At 33.7% G+C, this 20,880-nt stretch overlaps 1 protein-coding gene across 2 annotated transcripts in view; it reads right to left on the bottom strand.

Annotated features, from left to right (window-relative positions):
- Positions 1–16,635, bottom strand: part of LOC149784730 (uncharacterized) — a 384,805-nt gene extending 368,170 nt beyond the window's left edge. For both annotated transcript variants that reach the window (XM_089932760.1, XM_089932759.1), the window contains exons 1-5: positions 16,540–16,635; positions 9,900–10,241; positions 8,113–8,466; positions 7,275–7,637; positions 6,449–6,562 (exon numbers count right to left, since the gene is read on the bottom strand). In XM_089932760.1, the coding sequence (XP_089788886.1) occupies positions 6,449–6,562; positions 7,275–7,637; positions 8,113–8,466; positions 9,900–10,241; positions 16,540–16,633 (1,267 nt within the window). In that variant the 5' untranslated portion in view covers positions 16,634–16,635. The remainder of the gene's footprint in view (positions 1–6,448; positions 6,563–7,274; positions 7,638–8,112; positions 8,467–9,899; positions 10,242–16,539) is intronic.
- Between the last annotated feature and the right edge of the window lie 4,245 nt (positions 16,636–20,880).

Genomic DNA, 20,880 nt, shown 5'->3' with positions numbered 1-20,880 from the left:
TACTGGACAATTTTACTCAGTTTTGTTTTAACATCAGATGGAGAATCAGTCTTATTGTTGTGTTCAGTTTTTAGCTTGGATTTATTTATTTTCAATTAGTAATCAATGGAATTACTATTCACAATAATTAAACAGTACTCAGTAATATTCTTGGACTAAATTATTAATTGAAGTAAATTAATTCAAGAATATTTTGTATTATATTAGTGTGATATATCAAATGACTGTTGACACATCACCACTTTCAAGACTTATGGCTCATTAGTTCATTCAAGACCACTGGCACATCAGCACATTTATCAATGGAACCTATTTGGCACACCATTGGAATTTTATTTACTGATTATGAATGTGATATAGCTTTTGGACTATTTTGGACTTAACATAATATTGTAATGTTGTGAATATTTTTAAATTTTCATTTTGTAGTCAAGGGAAACAGATTATTTGTTGAATGTTACAAAACTTGCTGGTCTTTGCTCTTTTATGTTAATTAGATTAAGACTATAGAGGTATGTGTGCATGTATATATGTATGTGTGTATGTACTGATGTACGTACGGATGTATGTATGCATGTATGTATGTATGTATGTATGTATGTACACCGCTCCCTCGATAACTCGCGCCCGGATAACTCCCGATCCCACTTATAACGCAGTGTCTGTCTTGGCTCCCAATTTTTTCCTGAGAAAATATATTTAAAATATCTTTAAAATATGCTGAACATGAAAAAATTACGATAAGAACTGATAAATTAAACCTTGATACATTGCTCGTTTTATCATCGAAAATGGTGATTAATGCCCGTAAAAATATAACCCATATTTTGAAATTTGCAAGTTCTAAAAAAGAATTAATTTCAGAGATCTCGAAAATGCTAATTACGCGTATTTGGATGCCAGTTTTTGATCTGGGACGCAGAAAATCACTGAGGCGGGAGTCCTCCGTACGCATGTAATAGGTGCGCGGGAAAATTCAAAGATTTGCCGGTCCTGTTTCAGCCACCTGCTTTGTGGGAAAATGTGTTGATCAGTTAACTGTCCTGATATTTACAATGACAGAATTCAGTGACTGAAAGACTCTTTGATGTACTGTTGCCATTTTATAAGAGTACATTAAAAAAAAAAGAACATGATGCAACAGCTGGGCAGCTAGTTCAAAGGCTTTGACTGGCGGCCAAGTGAGAAAATGTACTGATATTTAGTGATTGAATTCAGAGGCAGAAAGACCCAGTTTTAAAATCCTAGCGAGACCGCTGTTTAAAGATATCATATATTATGTAAGTTTTTATGATAAATAGTTGTCAGTATACTGTAAATAAACAGTCTGGTTAAATAGCGATCAATGAAAACTTCTGGTAAATGCTAACAGGTGGCAACAGAGAATGAAATAAACACCAATTAAACGTCTTCCTGTGTGAAAGCCACGTTCTAATCCTTTAATTCCGTTTCAGTGTAAACATTATAATCACAACATATTCTGTTCATTGAAAACATGAAAAGAGTCAATCGACCGTCACATCGAAACCTTCTGAGAGAACCTAATTACATGTACATGCCGGCTTTGTTTTGATCAACAACTTGGGGAAGTGTTTGTTGCATTAAAAAAATCGATTACAAGAGACCTGGGGTGCTGGATTAAGGGTCTTGGAGCTGCCTTTGACGTAAAGCAAAACAGTAACAGAGACAACGACGATGATAGTGACTTCGAATGTTTCAGTGAAACTGCTGTCATCGATGCCGAGGCTGTTTGGGAGAAATTCGTACAGACTCATGGTCCTGAGATGGGCGTTTCTCTTGATGATATGGAGGAGTGGATTTGTGCTGACAATGACTGCCCCACAGCCGAATACATGTCAGATGAAACTATAATTAATTCTATAATGAACAAATTTGCAGCAGAAGACGATTCTAACTGGAGTAACACAAGTGTTGAAAGTGATGCAGACGCAGATGTTGCACCCCCCCCCCCATGCACAGGAAGCAATCAAATATTTTGATATTGCCATAAGGTGGCTGGAGACCCAAAATGTTGACTACGTAAAGCCCATGCAGTTGAGAAATCTGAGGGATTTTGCTCGGCGGCTGAGAAACCAAGGAGTAACACACAAAAAAAATTAAATGATTTTTTCAAAAAGTGAATTGATATTTATCAAGCATGGCACAAACAGCAAGTATTAACTTGTTCTCATTTACGTTGTTTTAAATTTGTACACCAATTAAATATGTTAGTACTGATTAACCCTTGTTTTTTTGTTTTCCATTTTACTTCTATCGCATTCAAATCTATCTATCTATCTATCATTCTATCAACACTGTTTCTCAAAAAGAGTCGATATTTTGTATACAAAAAAACGTCTAATTTGGATCAAACAATAAAGCTGGAATGTATCCAATTCAACATAAAAATTGGTGATGTAGTACACAATGTGTGAAGTGGTACACATGTTGAGCGAACGGAAACCACGTGGAATAATGTTTTCGATGATCGCCTCAATATACTGTAATTTATCCTGAAATTAATGTTGTCCTATGAGGAAATAATAAAGTACATCATTATGGAGAGATATTTATTCACAGTTAATCTCAGAACGATTATAAAGTGAGTATTCAACAGTATAATCTGCCTACCCCATCCCCATTATTTTTCCGTTATGTCGTGAATCACTTTATTGGTTTTGGGCTTATTTTATAGGTCCCTCGATAACTCGCGCCTCACTTATAGTGCAGTCGATGTTTCTCGACCCCGATGTGCGCGAGTTATCGAGGGAGTGGTGTATCTATGTATGTATGTATGTATGTATGTATGCAGCATCCCTTGGCAGGATTTATACCTGCAATCTACATTTTCGGAATATGAAACAAGCACCAAGGATGTAATATGACAGGAAAATGACAGGTTACCTGGCCAGGATTCTTAACAGAAATTTGTATATTTTATCATTGAAAATCACACCAAAAACTAAACCATTACAGCTGACCAGGGTGTTAATCACACTGTTGCGTAACTATGGTTTTAAACTAATTAGATAGGGAATGATAACATAGAAAGAAGCAACTTTTGATCTTGAGCTCACTGTTAGCCTCTAATAACAAAATAAAACACAGCACAGAAAGTGGTAGCAGGTGCAGCTAATCAGAATTGGAACAGATCAGGTAAATTAAAATATGTGCTCTTCGGTCTAAATTATCACAAAAACGTATGTCAAAGCGAACAATATCATGGTACCATAGGAACATGTATGTGTTTCACCATAAAAGGTCAAAACATGTACCAAAATCATAGCCTCAGATTGCCCTTCATCCAAATTGTTGGCTTGATTATCAAATTATAACTCACAAACATTCCATAGTAGACAAAGTATTTGTAAAAACTGATTAATGCAGATTGATATCAAATTCTGTGCTCAACTGGTCTTGAGTATTTGTGAAATATTTGATGTAAATATGGTACATTTAAAACCTGAGCAACTGAACTTTTCCAACATTAATATTCTACATTCTACGATCAACATAAATATTCTACATTTTTATAATAGCTTACAAGGGTACACAGACATATAAATAAATAAATATTCATCTTTCCTATTGGACCTTTGGTTTGAAGACAACCAATTCCGTAAGATAGTCACTGCCATAGACAGATGAGTAACTGCCTTAGATCAGAGTAAATTAGTTAGATCCATACTAATTTATCTTAGGAAAGTGTTCGATCTTGCTGTTCTTGATGTTTATGGCAAGCAATTAAACATTCATAGATGTGACAAGTGATTGGTTTGCATCAAGTCCTGGAGATAACCTCTTGTTTATGATTTTCATTTCAACTGGCAAGATAACGATTGCAAAACTTTCAAGATGATTGCCGTTGTGGCTATACCAGACATTTAATCAGTATTTTTTATTATTCAGGACTGAAAAGACATTATATGTAGTCTTCGGATAAAAATCCCAATACGAATTTACGTTTAGAAGGAGTAGATACTGAAGGTTTTCAATAGAGCTGATGTGATGAGACTAAACAGGCTGACAGATCAGCAAAAGTTTGATTTGCGATAAATATGTGCATTTCATGTCAATAATTCATGTTGTTTAGGAGCAGCAGAGATAAAACACTTTTGGTAACAGATTAACATAGAAAATAACTACATTCAGGTGATGCTTCATATGAATCCTACAAAGGTTTACTCAACAACCCAACAATGTCAGATTTTGATGATTTAGCTGTGCTGTCAATAGAGCCTGGACAAAGAGAAGAAGGATCTGATGATTTCAATAACATTGACAAATATTTGAATCATATTTCAGTCAACAAATATCTCAATTAAAAATGATGTATTAATTTTAGCTCTGCAAATGATTGCTGTAACTTATATGTCTACATCGATAGTTTGATCAACATGGATGTAATATTCCTCCTTGTCAAATAAGGTTCCTGGATGCCAAAGTAAATGCATTATAGTCACATAGATCAAGGAAAGTAAGAGTTTGATTTCAGTTTTGTGATAACAAATGGTATTAATGTGCAAAAGGGAAATTGATGAATACAGACTCATTTCTGGTACGAAGACCAATGATTCTTTTGGATCATATTTTAATATATCTCCTAAACTATAATAGCCTGTATATAATATGTAGTAAAGGAAGAGGAGTGAAGTTTTTAAAACACATAAATTTCCTGGAAAGAAAATTGTATTTACCTGTAAATAACTAAATTTTTCGTTTGTCATTATGACTTCCAGCAATCTGATTGGCAAGGTCCTGTTGAATTATTTTGGGTTCATACCTGTATGAACCCATTTTTAAAGTCACGTCCACCTGCAATACTTTTCTGGATATAATACTCAATGAGTGTGTGTTCTGGATTTTTAATGTGTACAGCCATATCGCTATGATGTCAGCAGTGTTACAGCTTACAGTGACGTCAAGAAGTGGGGCATTATGCCAGACATGTAGCATCATGTCCCACCCAGTGACTATATCCTGACACCAGGTCGACCAGTCCTAACTCTAACCTCTTAATGCTGAGCACCAAGTGAGGCAACTTTTAGTACCATTTTTATGTCTTTAGTATGGTTCGGCTGGGTTGTGAACCCACAACCTCCTGCATCCGTGGCAGATGTTCTAACCAATAGGCCACCAGACAAGTCCATAATACTCAATGACTATATTTAGAATATAGCATCACTCAAACTCAGACTTCGAATGGAAGACATTAATCATAATTAAAATAATGGACCTTTTGTATCTTTGCCAATGCTACAGGTAATGTACATTTTAAATAAACATCATCTAGTTACATATCTAGTGAAAGACTCGGTGGTACTGTAAGAAATTCATCAGTGTGTGTGCGTGTTAATGTATGATATAAAATATGCATATCGCTACAACATGGAAATTTGAAATTTGTTTTGCAAAATAAAAATGCAAATCAAAATAAAAGGACAAGAGAAAAATATTTTGATGCCATAGGTGGGTTCGAACCTACAACCTCTGCATTAGAAGCACAACGGTTTAACCAAATGATCTATGCAAAACACTGAACAAATGTATAAAATCTGTGTACACAGCGTGCATAATTCTTACGCAAGATTTTATTCATAAACTAAATACTTGACCTTTTTCAAAATACATGTGACAGATTTGCTAATGTTGCAAATGAAATACGTTTACAATAAATAAATAAATATCATCTGCATAGATAACATGATATGAAAACATGATGGTAAAGTGTGAAATTGTATTATCCATGGTGATTTGTAGACAGCCCTAAACATTGATGAAAATGAAGAAGAAAAAAATTGTTTTGCTGAAAACAATGCAACAGTCTTCCTTGTGGATGATGATTTCTATTTTGTCAAAATAGATTTCTATATGATTTAACTTAAGTGTAGGCCACGTCTTCAGCTGAGTATAGGTTGTTATTTAGAATACAATATTTTTCTTTGATTATATATATATATATATATATATATATATATATATATATATATATATATATATATATATATATATATATATATATATATATATATATATATATGAATCTTCACTTTTCTGTTTTATTGTGCCCTATGATTAAATAAAGGAACGTTATTAATCTATGTGTTTATTTAACTGATTTTGCTGTTGCTTTTAATTCTAAGGATTGACTGTTTATGTTTTTTAAATTCAACAAAGTATGAATGGAAACAAATGCTGTGCAAACTTGTAAATGTTTGCACAAGGCTTATGGAATTAATTCTTCATTGAATTCTATAAAAAAAACAGTCAATCCTTAATTAGAACAATCAATATAAGGACAGGTCTTTATTAAGAATTACAAATCAAACTTGAAAACGGTTATAAAGTGGATACACAACCTTTTGAATAGCTTTCCTATATCCTAATATGTGTAAGTCGTGGAGAAAGTATTTTGTTGTACAGTAAGAAATATAAAGGTTTACATTACCATCCTCATTCTTTTTGACTGTAGCTGTGAACAGGCCTGACCAAAGCTTTGACTCATCATCATGGGTTTCTGAATCCTCTTGTACAACTTTAAGCAAAGTATCATCCACCTGACCTACAGTAAACAACAAAGTACAAACTCAGTCCTCTTGTACAACTTTGAGTAACCTATCATCCACCTGACCTATAGTAAACAACAAAGTACAATCTCAATTGTACTTAATTCAGTCTGATGTTGTTTTACGAACAAATATGTTTTGTGATTAATTCTTAATGCTCAATCTGATAAATCACAACTATCCTGGATTATAAACTGTTATTCCCCTTTGTATTTGTATTTTCTTTGTACTTAATTTAATCAATGAACTTTCAGCAGATTCTCAATACAAATGTGATGAGTAAGAAGCAAGTATAAAGTCTAACTCAATCTTTTAAATCACATTCATAAGGGATTATAAACCGTTGTTTCATTTTGTATTTGTCTTGGATTTAATTTCATCACTGTGCTTCAGCAGATTTTGAATACAAATGATATGAGTATGCTGCAGGTATAAACTCTAATGCCAAATGTATTAACATTGGTTTAATTGCATCCTTGAACCTGCAGCAGTTATGAAACCATTTTCTATATGCCTTAACAATTCTTAATGCATCCGATGGTGTCAAACCCAACATGTGTGGACAATGGAACTGGATAAATATGTATCTTAAATTAAAGTAGTAGATAAGACAAGGACTAAGCGATTGACAATGTGCAACTTTAATCTTTTTTTATAAACACTTCTCTGCATTCAAAAGCACATTTTAAAGTTTAATACTATTATCACCTTCATCTGTACTCTGTGATGAACTATCCCGGACAGTACAAAGATCATTAGCAAGGTCATCAAGTTCGTTGTTTCTCAAAACATCTACAAGAGCTGCAAGTGCTGTACTGCCATTATCCATGACTGTTTTCAGAAAGTGAGCTGCCCTTGCCCTTCTTTTCAGGCTTTTGAGTTTTTCGAAAAAATTCCTTTCCAAAATACCTCTGTTAATAAACATGTCTTTGAAGAACAATGGATCAATTTCTTCCACCAAGTTGTCATACTGAAGATTCAGATTCTTTTTGATCATTTCAGGATTTTCTGTGACTGTAAAACTTTCTTGCAGTTCCATCTTTGTATAGCCTCTGTATTGTCCATCTGCACCTAAACGTAAAGGCACAACGAAGATTTAATCGTTCAAATATGTGCTGAGAAACAAGCTCCTGTTAACAGGAGTCACAAAACAACTTAAAACTTCATTAAGAAAAGAATTGTGGAAAATAATAATTTTACTGTGACTGGGTGATAGGAATAAAACCAACAAATTGTGAAGACTACTCGAAAACATTAATGCAACATTAATAATCTTTATGTCAATGACTACAAATATTACAAGGAATTAATAGTTTAATATTGATTCTCCAATGATGATTGACATATATAAAGAATTAAAGTATTAATGAGCCAAATACAAAAGTCAAAGCTACTATGTGCTATTCATTATTGCTTTTATTTTGCATGATAATTTTTTCTTTGCTTTCAATATCTCCTACCGACTTATGAGAAATGTTTCCCAGGGTGCCTAACAATGAGAAATAATCAAAACTAAATACGAAATTATTTTTAGTTTTAACATTACCTTCAGACTGTGAATCTTTGTCAAAACAATACACTTGTACATGTACAGACATTTCACCATCAGGAAGAGATCTGAATATACTCTTTCTCTTCAACAGATCTGATACAAAGTTTCCAATTCCATCGTGCTGAATGAAAAATAGTAATCCCTCTTTTGTAAGGTTGCTCAGTGGCCTAAGACATACGACGATACTTCCAGTTTCAACTGTCAGACAATGTGATTTCATGTTATAGTCAAACAGTATGAGGCCATTTTCCAAATAAGCTCTAGTTTCCGAATCTGTCTCATGCATTATGCATCCATCCTTTAATAGCTCCAGCGTCATTTTATAGGAGACTATACTGGACACCACAACTGAAATATATCCATCAAAGGTATTTGAATAATATCAATATAGTTTTGTTACTTCGTTCATGCAAGTCACAAATATACTTTTGCTGAGCACATAAGTGGCACATTTAATCCTGAAGCCATGGCATCACATATTTTCAAGCTTTTTTGTGAAGAAATCAAATGCAACATGTTAAGTAGTTCATTCTCACTACATTGCTATTGCAGTTAGACAAACATCAGGTAAGAACCAAGGAAGCAAGCTAACCTGCATATCATAAAAATCAGAATATATTCCACTCTAAATCGTTTTGATATAAACCTTAAATTAATTTTGTTTCCAAATAACAATCTTATGGGTAATTAAACTTGTCTGATGCTGTTATATTTTAAAAAGTTGCTTGGAATATTTTAGGCTGAAACCTCCTTCTATTTCAAACTGCAGACTAAAACATTCAGGGGCTTTCAAAACTATGGAATAAATAAATTATATATATATATATATATATATATATATATATATATATATATATATATATATATATATATATATATATATATATATATATATATATATATATATATATATATATCAGCAAATGATTGGCTATATATGGCCGCCAGTATACATTTTGAAGGATGAAGCACGAAAAACCCAGAAAGGACCACAACACAAGGAATGGTTCCTCACATACTGTCACTGGCCTAGTTTGAGACTCGAACCAACTCTGATGGAGGTGAGATAGCAATGATCAGTGAAGACATGCACATTAGATAACTTGGCAACCCAGGGCCTCCAGCTATAGCCATGGTTCGGATTTGAATTTCTATGGTGTCTTAAGTAGTTACAAACAAGGATTGGTGGTTCTCGGCTTTCAATGATATATTGTAGGAGCCCGAGTATAATAATGCAAGTGCATTATTGCATGATGGTTCTCTCCAACATCAGCATTACAAGCTTTAACAAACAAAAGTAGCTGTACATAATGCATCAATGACATCACTGTCTGCCAAAGACAACAGACCTGATGTTATATTAACATATAACCATTCTAATTTCTCAGTTTGCCAATTGTGGATGTTATAACACAAAAATAATAGCTTTGTCTATATTGCCAACTTAAGATGCTACAGTGTGAAAGAAAACCAATTTTGTCTATATTCCTAATAAGCAATTACAGCTTTCGAAACATTTTGCAAATAGTTAGAGATGTTGACAAAACAAAGGTTTAAATAACTGTTTAATTTTTAGGTTGGACATCTACTATTATAGAGAAATAGAATATGCCACAGACAAAAAGAGTTGCTAGGAACTGTTGTACTGACATTGTCAAAGGACATAAAAAAAACAAATGACAAACCCATTAGAAAAATATAATTATTAGGTTTAAAGTCAAACTTTAAGACAGTTCAAGCTACCAAGTTAATAATTTATCATCAAATGTGAATATGCATACCATTAGATTCTTCATAATGGGTCATAGTTCTTGGGCCATGGGTCCCTTCAATGTGCTTCCTCAACCCTTGAGCTACTACATCTTGTTTAGTTTCATTCAAGACATGAAGAAAACATGAAAATGCTTCAGGAAGCTTTGCCTTGATCCTTTGCAGGAGTTCTTTTACAACTTGCCTTCTCCTCAATTTGCAAATGTTGTCACACTCTTCTGCAGACAAAATGCTTATCTTCTCAAAGAAAGTCAAACAATTTTTTGGATAAAGCTCTTCTGAAAGATAGACTTCAACTGACTGCCATGCTTCATTGAGCTCTTCTACTGTGAAATGCCATTCAGCTGTCATTTCTGTAAATTAAATAAGGTTTAATGCGTTGAAGTAAATATGATTTGACACTAGAAAATTATACAGAATGGTAAGCCTTTTAAAAATAAATTAATTGACAAAATAGGAAGGAAACAAGCAAACAGATCTTTATTCTACCTAGAGATAAAACGTAAAGTTTGCAATGTTTTTTATGTTTTATTTATGGTACATAAAAATTTGCTTTTGTAATTTTTGATGTGCATATTAAATGGAGCAAAACTAAGACTATAATAACATCATCCCCCGTCATATGTACTAAGTTATATGATTTCTAGTGCATATTTTCTAAAAGATATCATGATTTCGAAAACATTAAAAAACAAATACATGTACTATATAAAAACTTATATTTTTAAAGTTTCTTCTACACATTTGAATGTAATTTTGTTTAGTTTCGTCCGTAACATTGAATGTGCTATTAAAATGCGTAACATTTTTGAAAGAGGTGGTGAGAGTTGTGAACATGACCTAGAGAGCTATTCGAGCTATACCTGAAGTCATTTCTTTAAAAGCTAAATAAACCCAATATTATACCAGGCCAATTGATTAACTGGCAATGAGATATAGCATTATGTTTATTCAATTTGAATAATACAATTAATATTACTGCAAATTTGGGATTCTGCAGATTTCCTCTCAGAAGAAACGTAAACAAAGTACTTAAACAAGAATTAAAATTAATATTGTGCTGAATGTGCTATTCATTGATGCTGGAGAAAATTAAGCAAATGTACTGTCATAAATATTAAAATGAGAATAGATAGTAACAGTTGTGTTCCAGCTAGAAAGAAATAAAGGAGTATGAGTCCATTTACTCCACCTGTACACCCCAGTGCCATCTTTAACAGCATAATATGCATTTTTTTAAATCATTTTTCCTGTCTCATTAGTCAATCTACTTGCTTTATTTGAAGCAAAATCGGACTCAACTCAGTTGATGCTTGAGATGGCCAATGTATTTTATTACCTGAACTTATCTTTAAGGGGCATTACCACAAGCGGTCTTTCATGGAAGAATCTATCTCATTAAAGCTTCATTAATTCAAAGATGACATAGCTTATTCTTTCTGCCACATTCACATTTAATTATAGGTGTAAAAGTTCAAATATTCTTAAATATTATGAAGGCAAAATAACTAACATTTTCAGAACTGTTGCATGGGGAATGCACACTGATGGTACAACTATGCCAACTAAGAAATGTTAATTTTCCTATGTTAAAAATCAGGAAAGAAAAGTTGCATAGCACAACTATATAATAACTTGTTTTGGCAAAAATCACATCTTTCAGAATGCATTTATTTTGTAACTTAATTTCTTTATAAAATTGATGATGTCGCTGTTTATCACTCCCTGCCTGAGAAAAATCCTGTAGTCAGCCTCGTTTTCATGTGAAGTGAATAATTAATGATAGACTGTATATGTACCTGGATTTATATTATGGGATATTGCATCGATAAATACACAGAAAGATAAAAACCATAGCCATTGACATTGCATCAACTACAGGAAAACTAGAGATAATATTTTAAAAGACATAAGATATACATTACTTTTTACTAATGAAGTTCTTTTGATCATTATGAAATATTGTAATTTTAACAGTATTGTGTATGTGTTTGATTAAATAATATTGCCTGTGTAATGCAAATGCATATGATATGGTACAACTTTTCCTAGTTTGTCAATTATAATGAAATGCAGCTCACTATGCCTTTTTTGATCTTTAAGAATTAGTCATCCAGGTCTTACAAGTCCATTTCATATTTGTAATAAATACTTGAGGCAGACTGCCATTATTAAAAGACCCTCTTTCTACCTTGGGTATCTGGAACATTCAACAAATGTAAAAGATTCATGTCTATTACAGTCACACAGTAGACACACAGGTGCCACTTGGTTATAAACAGAAAATGGCTGTAGTTTTTAAAGTAAACAAAGAAGCGTCACTGGGTTTACAATATCTTCATATACTATTATATGTGCAGTTTAGAGAAGAATATATGAACATAACTTTTCATTGTGAAATTATGAAGATCATTTATGACATCGCATCTCTTGACCAAGCTGCTTCACAAAAATGCGACATCTCTCATCTGCCAATATAATTTTGTTTTTAACTTAAAACACTTGCAAAATGCTTGCTCACAACTCCATAGCATGGACCACAAGATGTCTCTCCTTTTAGTATCCCAGTCACGTATAAGCTTGTTTGCACATCTGCCGATCCCCATAACACAATAGATAAAGACATTAAAAAGTTCATGACCCAACAAAAGCCAAGCCACAAGTTCGTGACGATATCACAAGATGTACTCTAAGTAAAAAATGCATTTATTTAGGCCAGTTTTTATTAACAAACAATACGCATACGTCTCTCTCGGTTTGGCATGTATGATTATTACATGGTAATGTATAAGTCAATATAATTTGTTTTAAACGCCAATTAATTTATTTATTTAATTTTATGTTTGCATATAATTCCAATATTTGCATAATCTGATCGGACGATGACAAGAATTAAGCATTCGCATGTAGCTATAAAAGTACTTTTCTCTTTCATCTCTACCTAATTATTTTTTGTTTATGCATTATTGCATTAGAATGTGACATCAATGCACTAGAACATGTTTTTATTTTGCCTTGAAATTATAAATACCTAACCCAGTATAAAAACAATGAACAACAGTAAGATTTGGTTTAATGCCTGCATATAGGCTAGTGAGCATATTTACATAATGGCACCACCGTATGTACAATGAAGACTTGAACTCGCGCTTAATGAAGTTCTTAGCTTTAATTTAAATTATAGACACCACTGCACTAAACTTAAATAATATCTCCAATACAATAATAATGTCTCAGAAATAATGCTCCAAAAAGTATTGTAATATTGTATGTATTAGCCGTTAGTCAATCTATTAATCAGATTTTAGACTTTATTATTATCATTCTTTCACAAAATGTAACAGGTATGTGAATATATCTTGGTTACATTCCTTGTACAATTAAACGTGTGTATGTTTTCATATAAATTACCTCATTTTGTAGGACTGAATGTATGACTGAAAAAGAGTAACTCATGAGAGCGTCGATCAGTGTAAATGAAATATCTATGTACGTCTAGAATCAATGTGATCAGGAAGAAATTAAATTGGGTAGAGTGTGTGTGATTTGGATTTTTAACATAGCTTTAACAACTGTTCAGTCATATCACTGCATATGTCTGTAGTGTTGCAGTTTATAGTCATGTCTAGCACTGGGGCATCATGATGCAGACATCAAGCATGATGTCCCACCCAATCACTTTATCCTGACACCAGGCCGACCAGACCTAACACTAACCTCTCAATGCTGCGCGCCAAGCGAGGCAGCAGTTAGTACCAGTTGTGTATGTCTTTGGTATGACTCGGTCGGGGATCGAACTCGTGACCTCCCTCATCTGAGGCAGACGCCCTAACTACTAGGCCACGGGAACGGTGAATTTGGTAGAAACAATTAATAACAAAAACTCTCCATCTAATTTTTGGGGGTGAATAAACAAGGATGTGTGTTGCACTCAGCACGATGTGCATTAGGTACTATATATTATATTACAGTCCGGTTTCCGTGGTAAACGCAAACCTGCCTGTGAATTATTAAGTCTTTAATCACCTTTATTTAGTTCATTTTGGGGAAATCAAAAAACGTGCACAGGCAAACTAGTAATAAAAAGAAATCATAGTAGTTTAGAAGAGTTTATTCAAGTCTTTAATGAAAGAGCTGGTCGCTGCTAGGGGTGAAACGATACACCTCTGCCGCGTAAAAGTATGATTCACGATACACAGCCTGCAAAACGATAGATATTGATACACAATGGAACTTGATAGTATTTCTATCTTTGGAAAGTAGATGGTACTCTTTTATTTACGTTTACATTCTGGTTGTATTTCCTGTTTTCAGATTACTGATATACATGGTTGTCAATGAGTTTTATAAAGCGTGTTATGCCATTAAATGATGGCTCCATTTAACTCACCTCAGCTACCAGGCCCTTTGTTTTGCACAGCATGAATGCTCTGAAAACATCTTATTAGCACGTCTATGTCTCACTTAATCTTGGAAGACATTACGATGTTAACCTCAAACCAGAACAAATAATGCAATTTCCTCGTGCAAGGAAAATCTCATCTAGAACAAATCCGAGCATGGGAATGATGATGAATACCAACAAAGTGTATGACACTGTATTTCCTGCAGATGCAAATGAAAGACTGCTGTGACCACATGCACTTGTGTTTGTTAGGCAAAGAATGAAAGCTAATGACAACACCCAGTACTATTCTACATTATGTTTAATTTACACTCCACTTTCTTAGAGATCTCTTGAAATCAACATTTTTAATAGTGGTCATCTCTAGTTGTAGAAACATTAATATGTTAATCTCTTTATTATTTCTGGTCATTCTCTGTTCCTTATCTGTGTATGTATATTGTTCTTTGCTTCCTACTGATGGGGCATATATACATAGCTAGCTTTGTCAGCTTGAATATGTTAGGAAACTGGTCTTTATGACTGTCATGTACAATTTTCCACAGATCACATATATTATTTTTCAGATACATATGGTATAAAGTAGGATTTTGTTGCTAATATGAACTTACTTTGTTGAGTCAGTAGTTTACTGATTATGCCACATTTATGCTGTATTAGGGTATTTAGCCAATCAATGCCATAGTCTGCTGTATTTGGGTATTTAGCCAATCAATGCCATAGTCTGCTGTATTAGGGTATTTAGCCAATTAATGCCATAGTCTGCTGTATTAGGGTATTTAGCCCATCAATGCCATAGTCTGCTGTATTAGAGTATTTAGCCCATCAATGCCATATTCTGCTGTGTTAGGGTATTTAGCCCATCAATGCCATATTTTGCTGTATTAGGGTATTTAGACCATTAATGCCATAGTCTGCCGTATTAGGGTATTTAGGGTATTTAGCCCATCAATGCCCATCAATGCCACAGTCTGCTGTATTAGGGTATTTACCCCATCAATGCCCATCAATGAATGTCATAGTCTGCTTGTATGGACAGAAGTATTCAAATAAATATCATTATTTATTCAGTTTACCTTAAGCCTGATCTGGATATGTTTGTAGCATATGTAGCATATGATCTGCAGGGCTAAACTGTATTTTAATGAGACTCAGTATTATGCCGTTTCTACATTCAATTTCAAAATACCGCTGAAAGGGAGATTCACTGTAAAGTCCTCATTACTTGTCCATCCAACAAGGACATCTGACTTATAAAAACACTGACTGAAAGCCATTTGAATTTCATATCAACCAAAGTTGCTCTGAAATGCTTCCTTTTTGATACCTACATGACTCATAAGCACTGTTGATGCTATAATCAGCTCAAACAAACAAACCCATTGGTATTCTCTTGTCTCTCAAGAGCTTGTTTGCAGGCAATATGCTACATTAATTTTTGACTGGTATTCATTGCTTAACCTGGACCAGAACAAGCAATAACCACCAATGAGAATTCAATGGAGCATATTCCACCGTGCGACGCACAGGTATTGTAACATTCAACTCAACCAAAGTGGACAAGATACATTTCAACGTAGACATTTCATACAAATGATGAGTAGGGAAATTCGTTCTACATGTAGAATACATTTGGAATATATAGTATGCAGAACATGCTGCTGGGTTAAGATAATTAAAATGGAATTGGGAGAGGGGCATATTACAAACCATGTCACTTTGTGTTAATTTGTAGACGGCGAGGGAGTATTCTCAATAGTCTTTTTCATTTTTACTAATAAAAATGAGTGCATCTGACTGCAAATGCAAATTCACCTCTAGCCGCTGCTTTGTGACCTGTATCAATCATGTCAATTTTGTCTTTGTATATTTTGTGTCTACAACTTAAACATTTTGAAGAATTTAGCCTGGTTGGTGCATAAGCATTCCCCTCCCTTTCAAGGCTTTCAAGTTTTTCTATATACTGGGACAACAAAATTTCTGCTTTCATTAAAACACTAACTGAAAGCTATTTGAATGTCATATAAACCAAAATTGCTCTGAAATGCTTCCTTTCTGATAACTACATGACTACATGACTTGTAAACACTTTTGATGCTATCATCAGCTCACACAAACAAACCCGTTATTTTCTAGTCTCTCAAGAGCTTGTTTGCAGGCAATACACACTTCTAATCTCTCGAGACGATGTTGTACCCACTGTATGTCTCAGCTAGAGTAACTGAAAAAGGCCTGTTATTTCTTACCTTGTGGCAAAGTTCTTCCCTGTAAAGACACTTGATATTCTTCATGGATAGTCAGATCTGATAACTTTGAATGTATTTTTTGAGATGGATCCATCTTTTGCTGCAAAGAAAAGTAAAACTAATAACAACGCATTTACATGCTTTCCTTTCCACCAAGTAGTTTTCATTTATACTGCTTCCCACAGAAAAACAATACAGAAAGAATTAATTAAGGATAGGTTTATAGTTTGCAGTTTGTTATTCTAAACTGCACAACGCAGATGAACAATAAACTGATTTATTATTTCAGATGCTCCATATTATATTTTGTCAGCAATATAAGGATGTAAAATTTTATACAAGTTTTATCAAGTTTTTGTGATCATGGACACGACACAAGTTTACCTTAAATATGATGCCCAAATTTGGTCTGATATTGTGCACCTGGTAGACACTGGTTTAAAAGACGAATGAAGTAATCATATAGGTGCCTAGGATTCAACGACATGAATGTCATGATAATGTCCAGCTCTTTGGTAGATATTGGTTTTGTTTGTCATGATTTGTTGCTTAAGTATGTTTCTGATTTGAGTCATTTAAGCTAACAAAATGGTGGAATGTCATTTTTGTATGAATGTAAATGGTGCCCATGTTAGGACTCGACCCATTTAATTTTGTCTGATTTTGATCTAGTGGCAGTTATGGATAAAACAACATGTTTGAAATATTAGTAAGACTAGCACCGTAGCAGCATTAATAACAACAATACAACTGCAAGGATGATGGGAAGAAGGGAAATGATCATCATTTCATACAAATGTTAAAGCATTGCTAGAAGCACCAAGCCAGATACAATAGTTATACCATGTGGATGCTACTGAAATCGCAAAGTTGATAGCAGTTGCAACATGGGACAAGTCTTTGTTGAGACATGTCGTAAGAAACATGTATTTAAATTCAGATGAAAATTAGTTCGTGTAAAGATATTGCAAATATGTTCTACATACAGTTGCTATGCAAGTCCAGCCATTCTAAAGAAGCTGCATTTGGGCATCAGTTATACTAATGCATTTCCTACCCCACATTCCAATAATATCTTAATCAATTTGCTGCACTGTTCCAGAACTATTAAGTAGATTTTGCCACCTAGTTAGTCAAGACATGACACCAATACCATGAAAACAATTTACACATAAAACAACAGTGTTACTATGTTTGAATAAAATTAGTCATCTATTCTAAAAACTAAAACAAGCTCACTTGATGCTAATAAAGCAGATGGAGGGGGGGCACTACCGAAAGAATTTTCTTTTTTGTGTGGTCCAATTGACAAAAAGATGTTAAATAAACTTCTCTAACCATCCACCTTAATTCTTCTAAAGTGCATTTGCATATATCATTATGGATGGAGATAATACATGACCTCCTTTTATTGTTTACATTGCCCTCATGTTGGAAAGTTTGTACCTCTGTTTCCAATGCAAACAATAGTAACTGTAGTAACAGTGGTTTTGATATGTGAGTCTGTATGAAAGAAATGTAATTTTATACAATATACAAAAATCATAATGGTATAAAGATTTGTCACGTCTAGTGTGTATATGATAGCATTGTAATCTGTGTTTACTTACCTTCTATTTTGAGAGGGAAATAATCACATGTATCCAATTTTCTACCAGATTAAGGTAATGTTCATGTAATTTCATAATTTTTCTTCAACAGTGTCATGAAATTGTTCATCTTCAATGCTGAATTTCTTTATAATTTATTGTGAAATACTTGCTACTTTTGCCGTTTGAAGTCGTGCGCCATTTTTACTACTATGTGTATTGTCTGTTCGACATTCCACTAGGAGGCGCTCAGGTTAATATCATTCTCAATTCAATTTACTATATTAGTGAAACCTTTTTCTTGAATTTCATGAGTGTGGTCCCAAAACCTATAGATAGGGTGAGATCCATCGTTCTTACAGTTGTGGTTCTACTTCGTTCCACTGAAGGTCTAAATACCAAACAAACAGACAAAAGTCTCCCTCTCATTTCATCTCAACTGATAATTTCTTCAAGCATTGATAGCAAGGTAGACTAGATAATATTGACACATTACATTTAGAACTAACATAATGATTATAATACTTCTCTCAAGTTGTTTCAATGTTTATTTCCCTCGTTACATTAAATAAATGTTTCAGTTGAGGGATTTGGCCGACGATACTGTCACCGTGTCATCACCAACACAGCCATCTGCGATGCATTTGAAAACCAGTATTCTGATTGGCATTGTCAAATTTCCTACTCAATTACATTTATCATCTTAAAAATCATGAATTTCCATCCATTTTGTAGTGGTTGTGTCATATGAATGTCGAAATAATATACTCGACACAATGGCACACTTTGTTGCAACAAGAATGACAAAAATTAGTGGCGCTCATCAGTTTCGTACTTTACATAGGGTTAGAAATTTAAAGAAAAAATATCCCTGGGTTTCCCTGAAAGATACATTTTGGCTATATATTATTTTAAATAATGCAACAGTTTGAAATGTAATATTCTTTTGAACTGTTTTATAAGACTTCTAATTTCCCCAATAATTAAGGTCATTATACACACAATACTATATCAAGACATAATGTGTACAGTAATACCTCGAACATTCGCGAGGTTAGGTTCCAGAACCAGTCGCGGATCAGGAGGAATCGCGAATGTTTGGTACAAGTCACTAAAAATGCTAATAAATGCTTATTTCTAGGGTTTAAACCCTAAATAAGACCCAAATCATGCTCCCAAAGCACTTTAATTTCATTTGAAAGTTAGCTTAATACATCACCCTTAAAAAGAGAAATAAATGGTTGACGTAAAAATAGAGTACAGTATCGCCTAATGGGTATTTGCCACACTAACGCATTTACAGTACGGTATATGTATACTAATATTACCCCTATACTAATTCATTGGCTGCCATTTTCTTTTGCACTCACAGTAAGGTAAAACCAAGTAACGAATGGGACTGTAAACTTAATGACTGACGTTTTCTTTGTCATTGTCAGGAAGGTAAACTAGGTAAACTTCCTATGTCACAGAAGTCATATAACGAAGGTACAATTCAATAAAATAAAGAAAACATGTACGTAGAGGGCAACATTGACAATTTTGCGAATCCGCGAATTCGCGAATCCAGAAACGCGAATGCACGAGGTATTACTGTATACAAGAGCAAAATAGGCATAACTATCTTATTTTAATGCAAAACATCAATGTTAATGTGCTGTTTCTTTCAGAACATTATACATAATGATATGAAAAGAAGAAAAATAATTGTAAACATTTTCATATTTGTTTTAAATAGGTGCTCACTAGTTCGTATTTTGCATATGGTTAGAATTTTAAAGAAATTTCCCCAGGTTTCCTCACCAGCTATACTGGCCATCTAAAATGGACCTTACATATTTTTGGTATCTTGTTCAAAAAACCTTTTATTATCTTACGTTTGATTTCTGTAGGTTATATGGGTTATAGACTATACATCTTGGCCTTACTTCAAATGTGCATCTCTCAAAAACCAGCTAGCCCCGCTTGGTCATTTTCACTTTCTGAACTTCAATAAGCACAATAAATGTACTTATTGTGGTATGCTGGGACCCTGGAAAAGTAAGTGCTTAAAACGTCTGGATGATGAAGGAAGTTTAGAACATGATAGCAAGATAAACAATATCAATAACCAGGTGAAATATACTGACAGTAATGTCAAAGTCCCTGGAAATGGAAAAGCTCAATACCTATGGTTGTTGTTGTTGTTATAGGGTTTAACGCCATTTTTCAGCCACTGTGCAAGTTCATGATTGTCACAAAGTACTGATAGTGCAAATTTATGGACAGTGGTTTAAGCAAGAGATGATGCAAATGTGCCATAGTAACTGACTGCTTTAGTGCTGTTGGCCAAGTTGGCTTCCTTTCATGTTGAGCATGCAGACGAAAACACAGTAAGTGAATGATCTTGACAGGTGCATATTTGTTCTTACAGAGATGGTAGCATTGCTTTACTGTTATTGACTGCACTGGTTTTATTTAATGTTTTTCACCTGTGCGAAGGCACTGAGTAAGTATTCAGCTTGTTGGGTCTTTGATTTGTGCCAGTGCAGGTTGGGTAGTATGGATTTTAACATTAGAGAGACTGCTTTTTGTATTGGCATATTTGTATTCTTTTATATCCTTTGGGGATATTTGTAGAGGCTAAACCATGCATTAAACATATGCTAATAAGCAAACTTTGACAGATGAAACCACAAAATTAAGTACCCAGGAAAAGTGTCATTAAAAAGATCCACATAAATTGAGCATCACCAAAATAAATGATGCTACA

This window comes from Sinohyriopsis cumingii, chromosome 14 (assembly GCF_028554795.1).
Source record: "Sinohyriopsis cumingii isolate HCF-2022 chromosome 14, ASM2855479v2, whole genome shotgun sequence".
NCBI classification, from domain to species: Eukaryota; Metazoa; Mollusca; class Bivalvia; order Unionida; family Unionidae; genus Sinohyriopsis; species Sinohyriopsis cumingii.
Note: the sequence above shows the minus strand (reverse complement) of the source record. Positions and strands in the feature narration are given on the sequence as shown.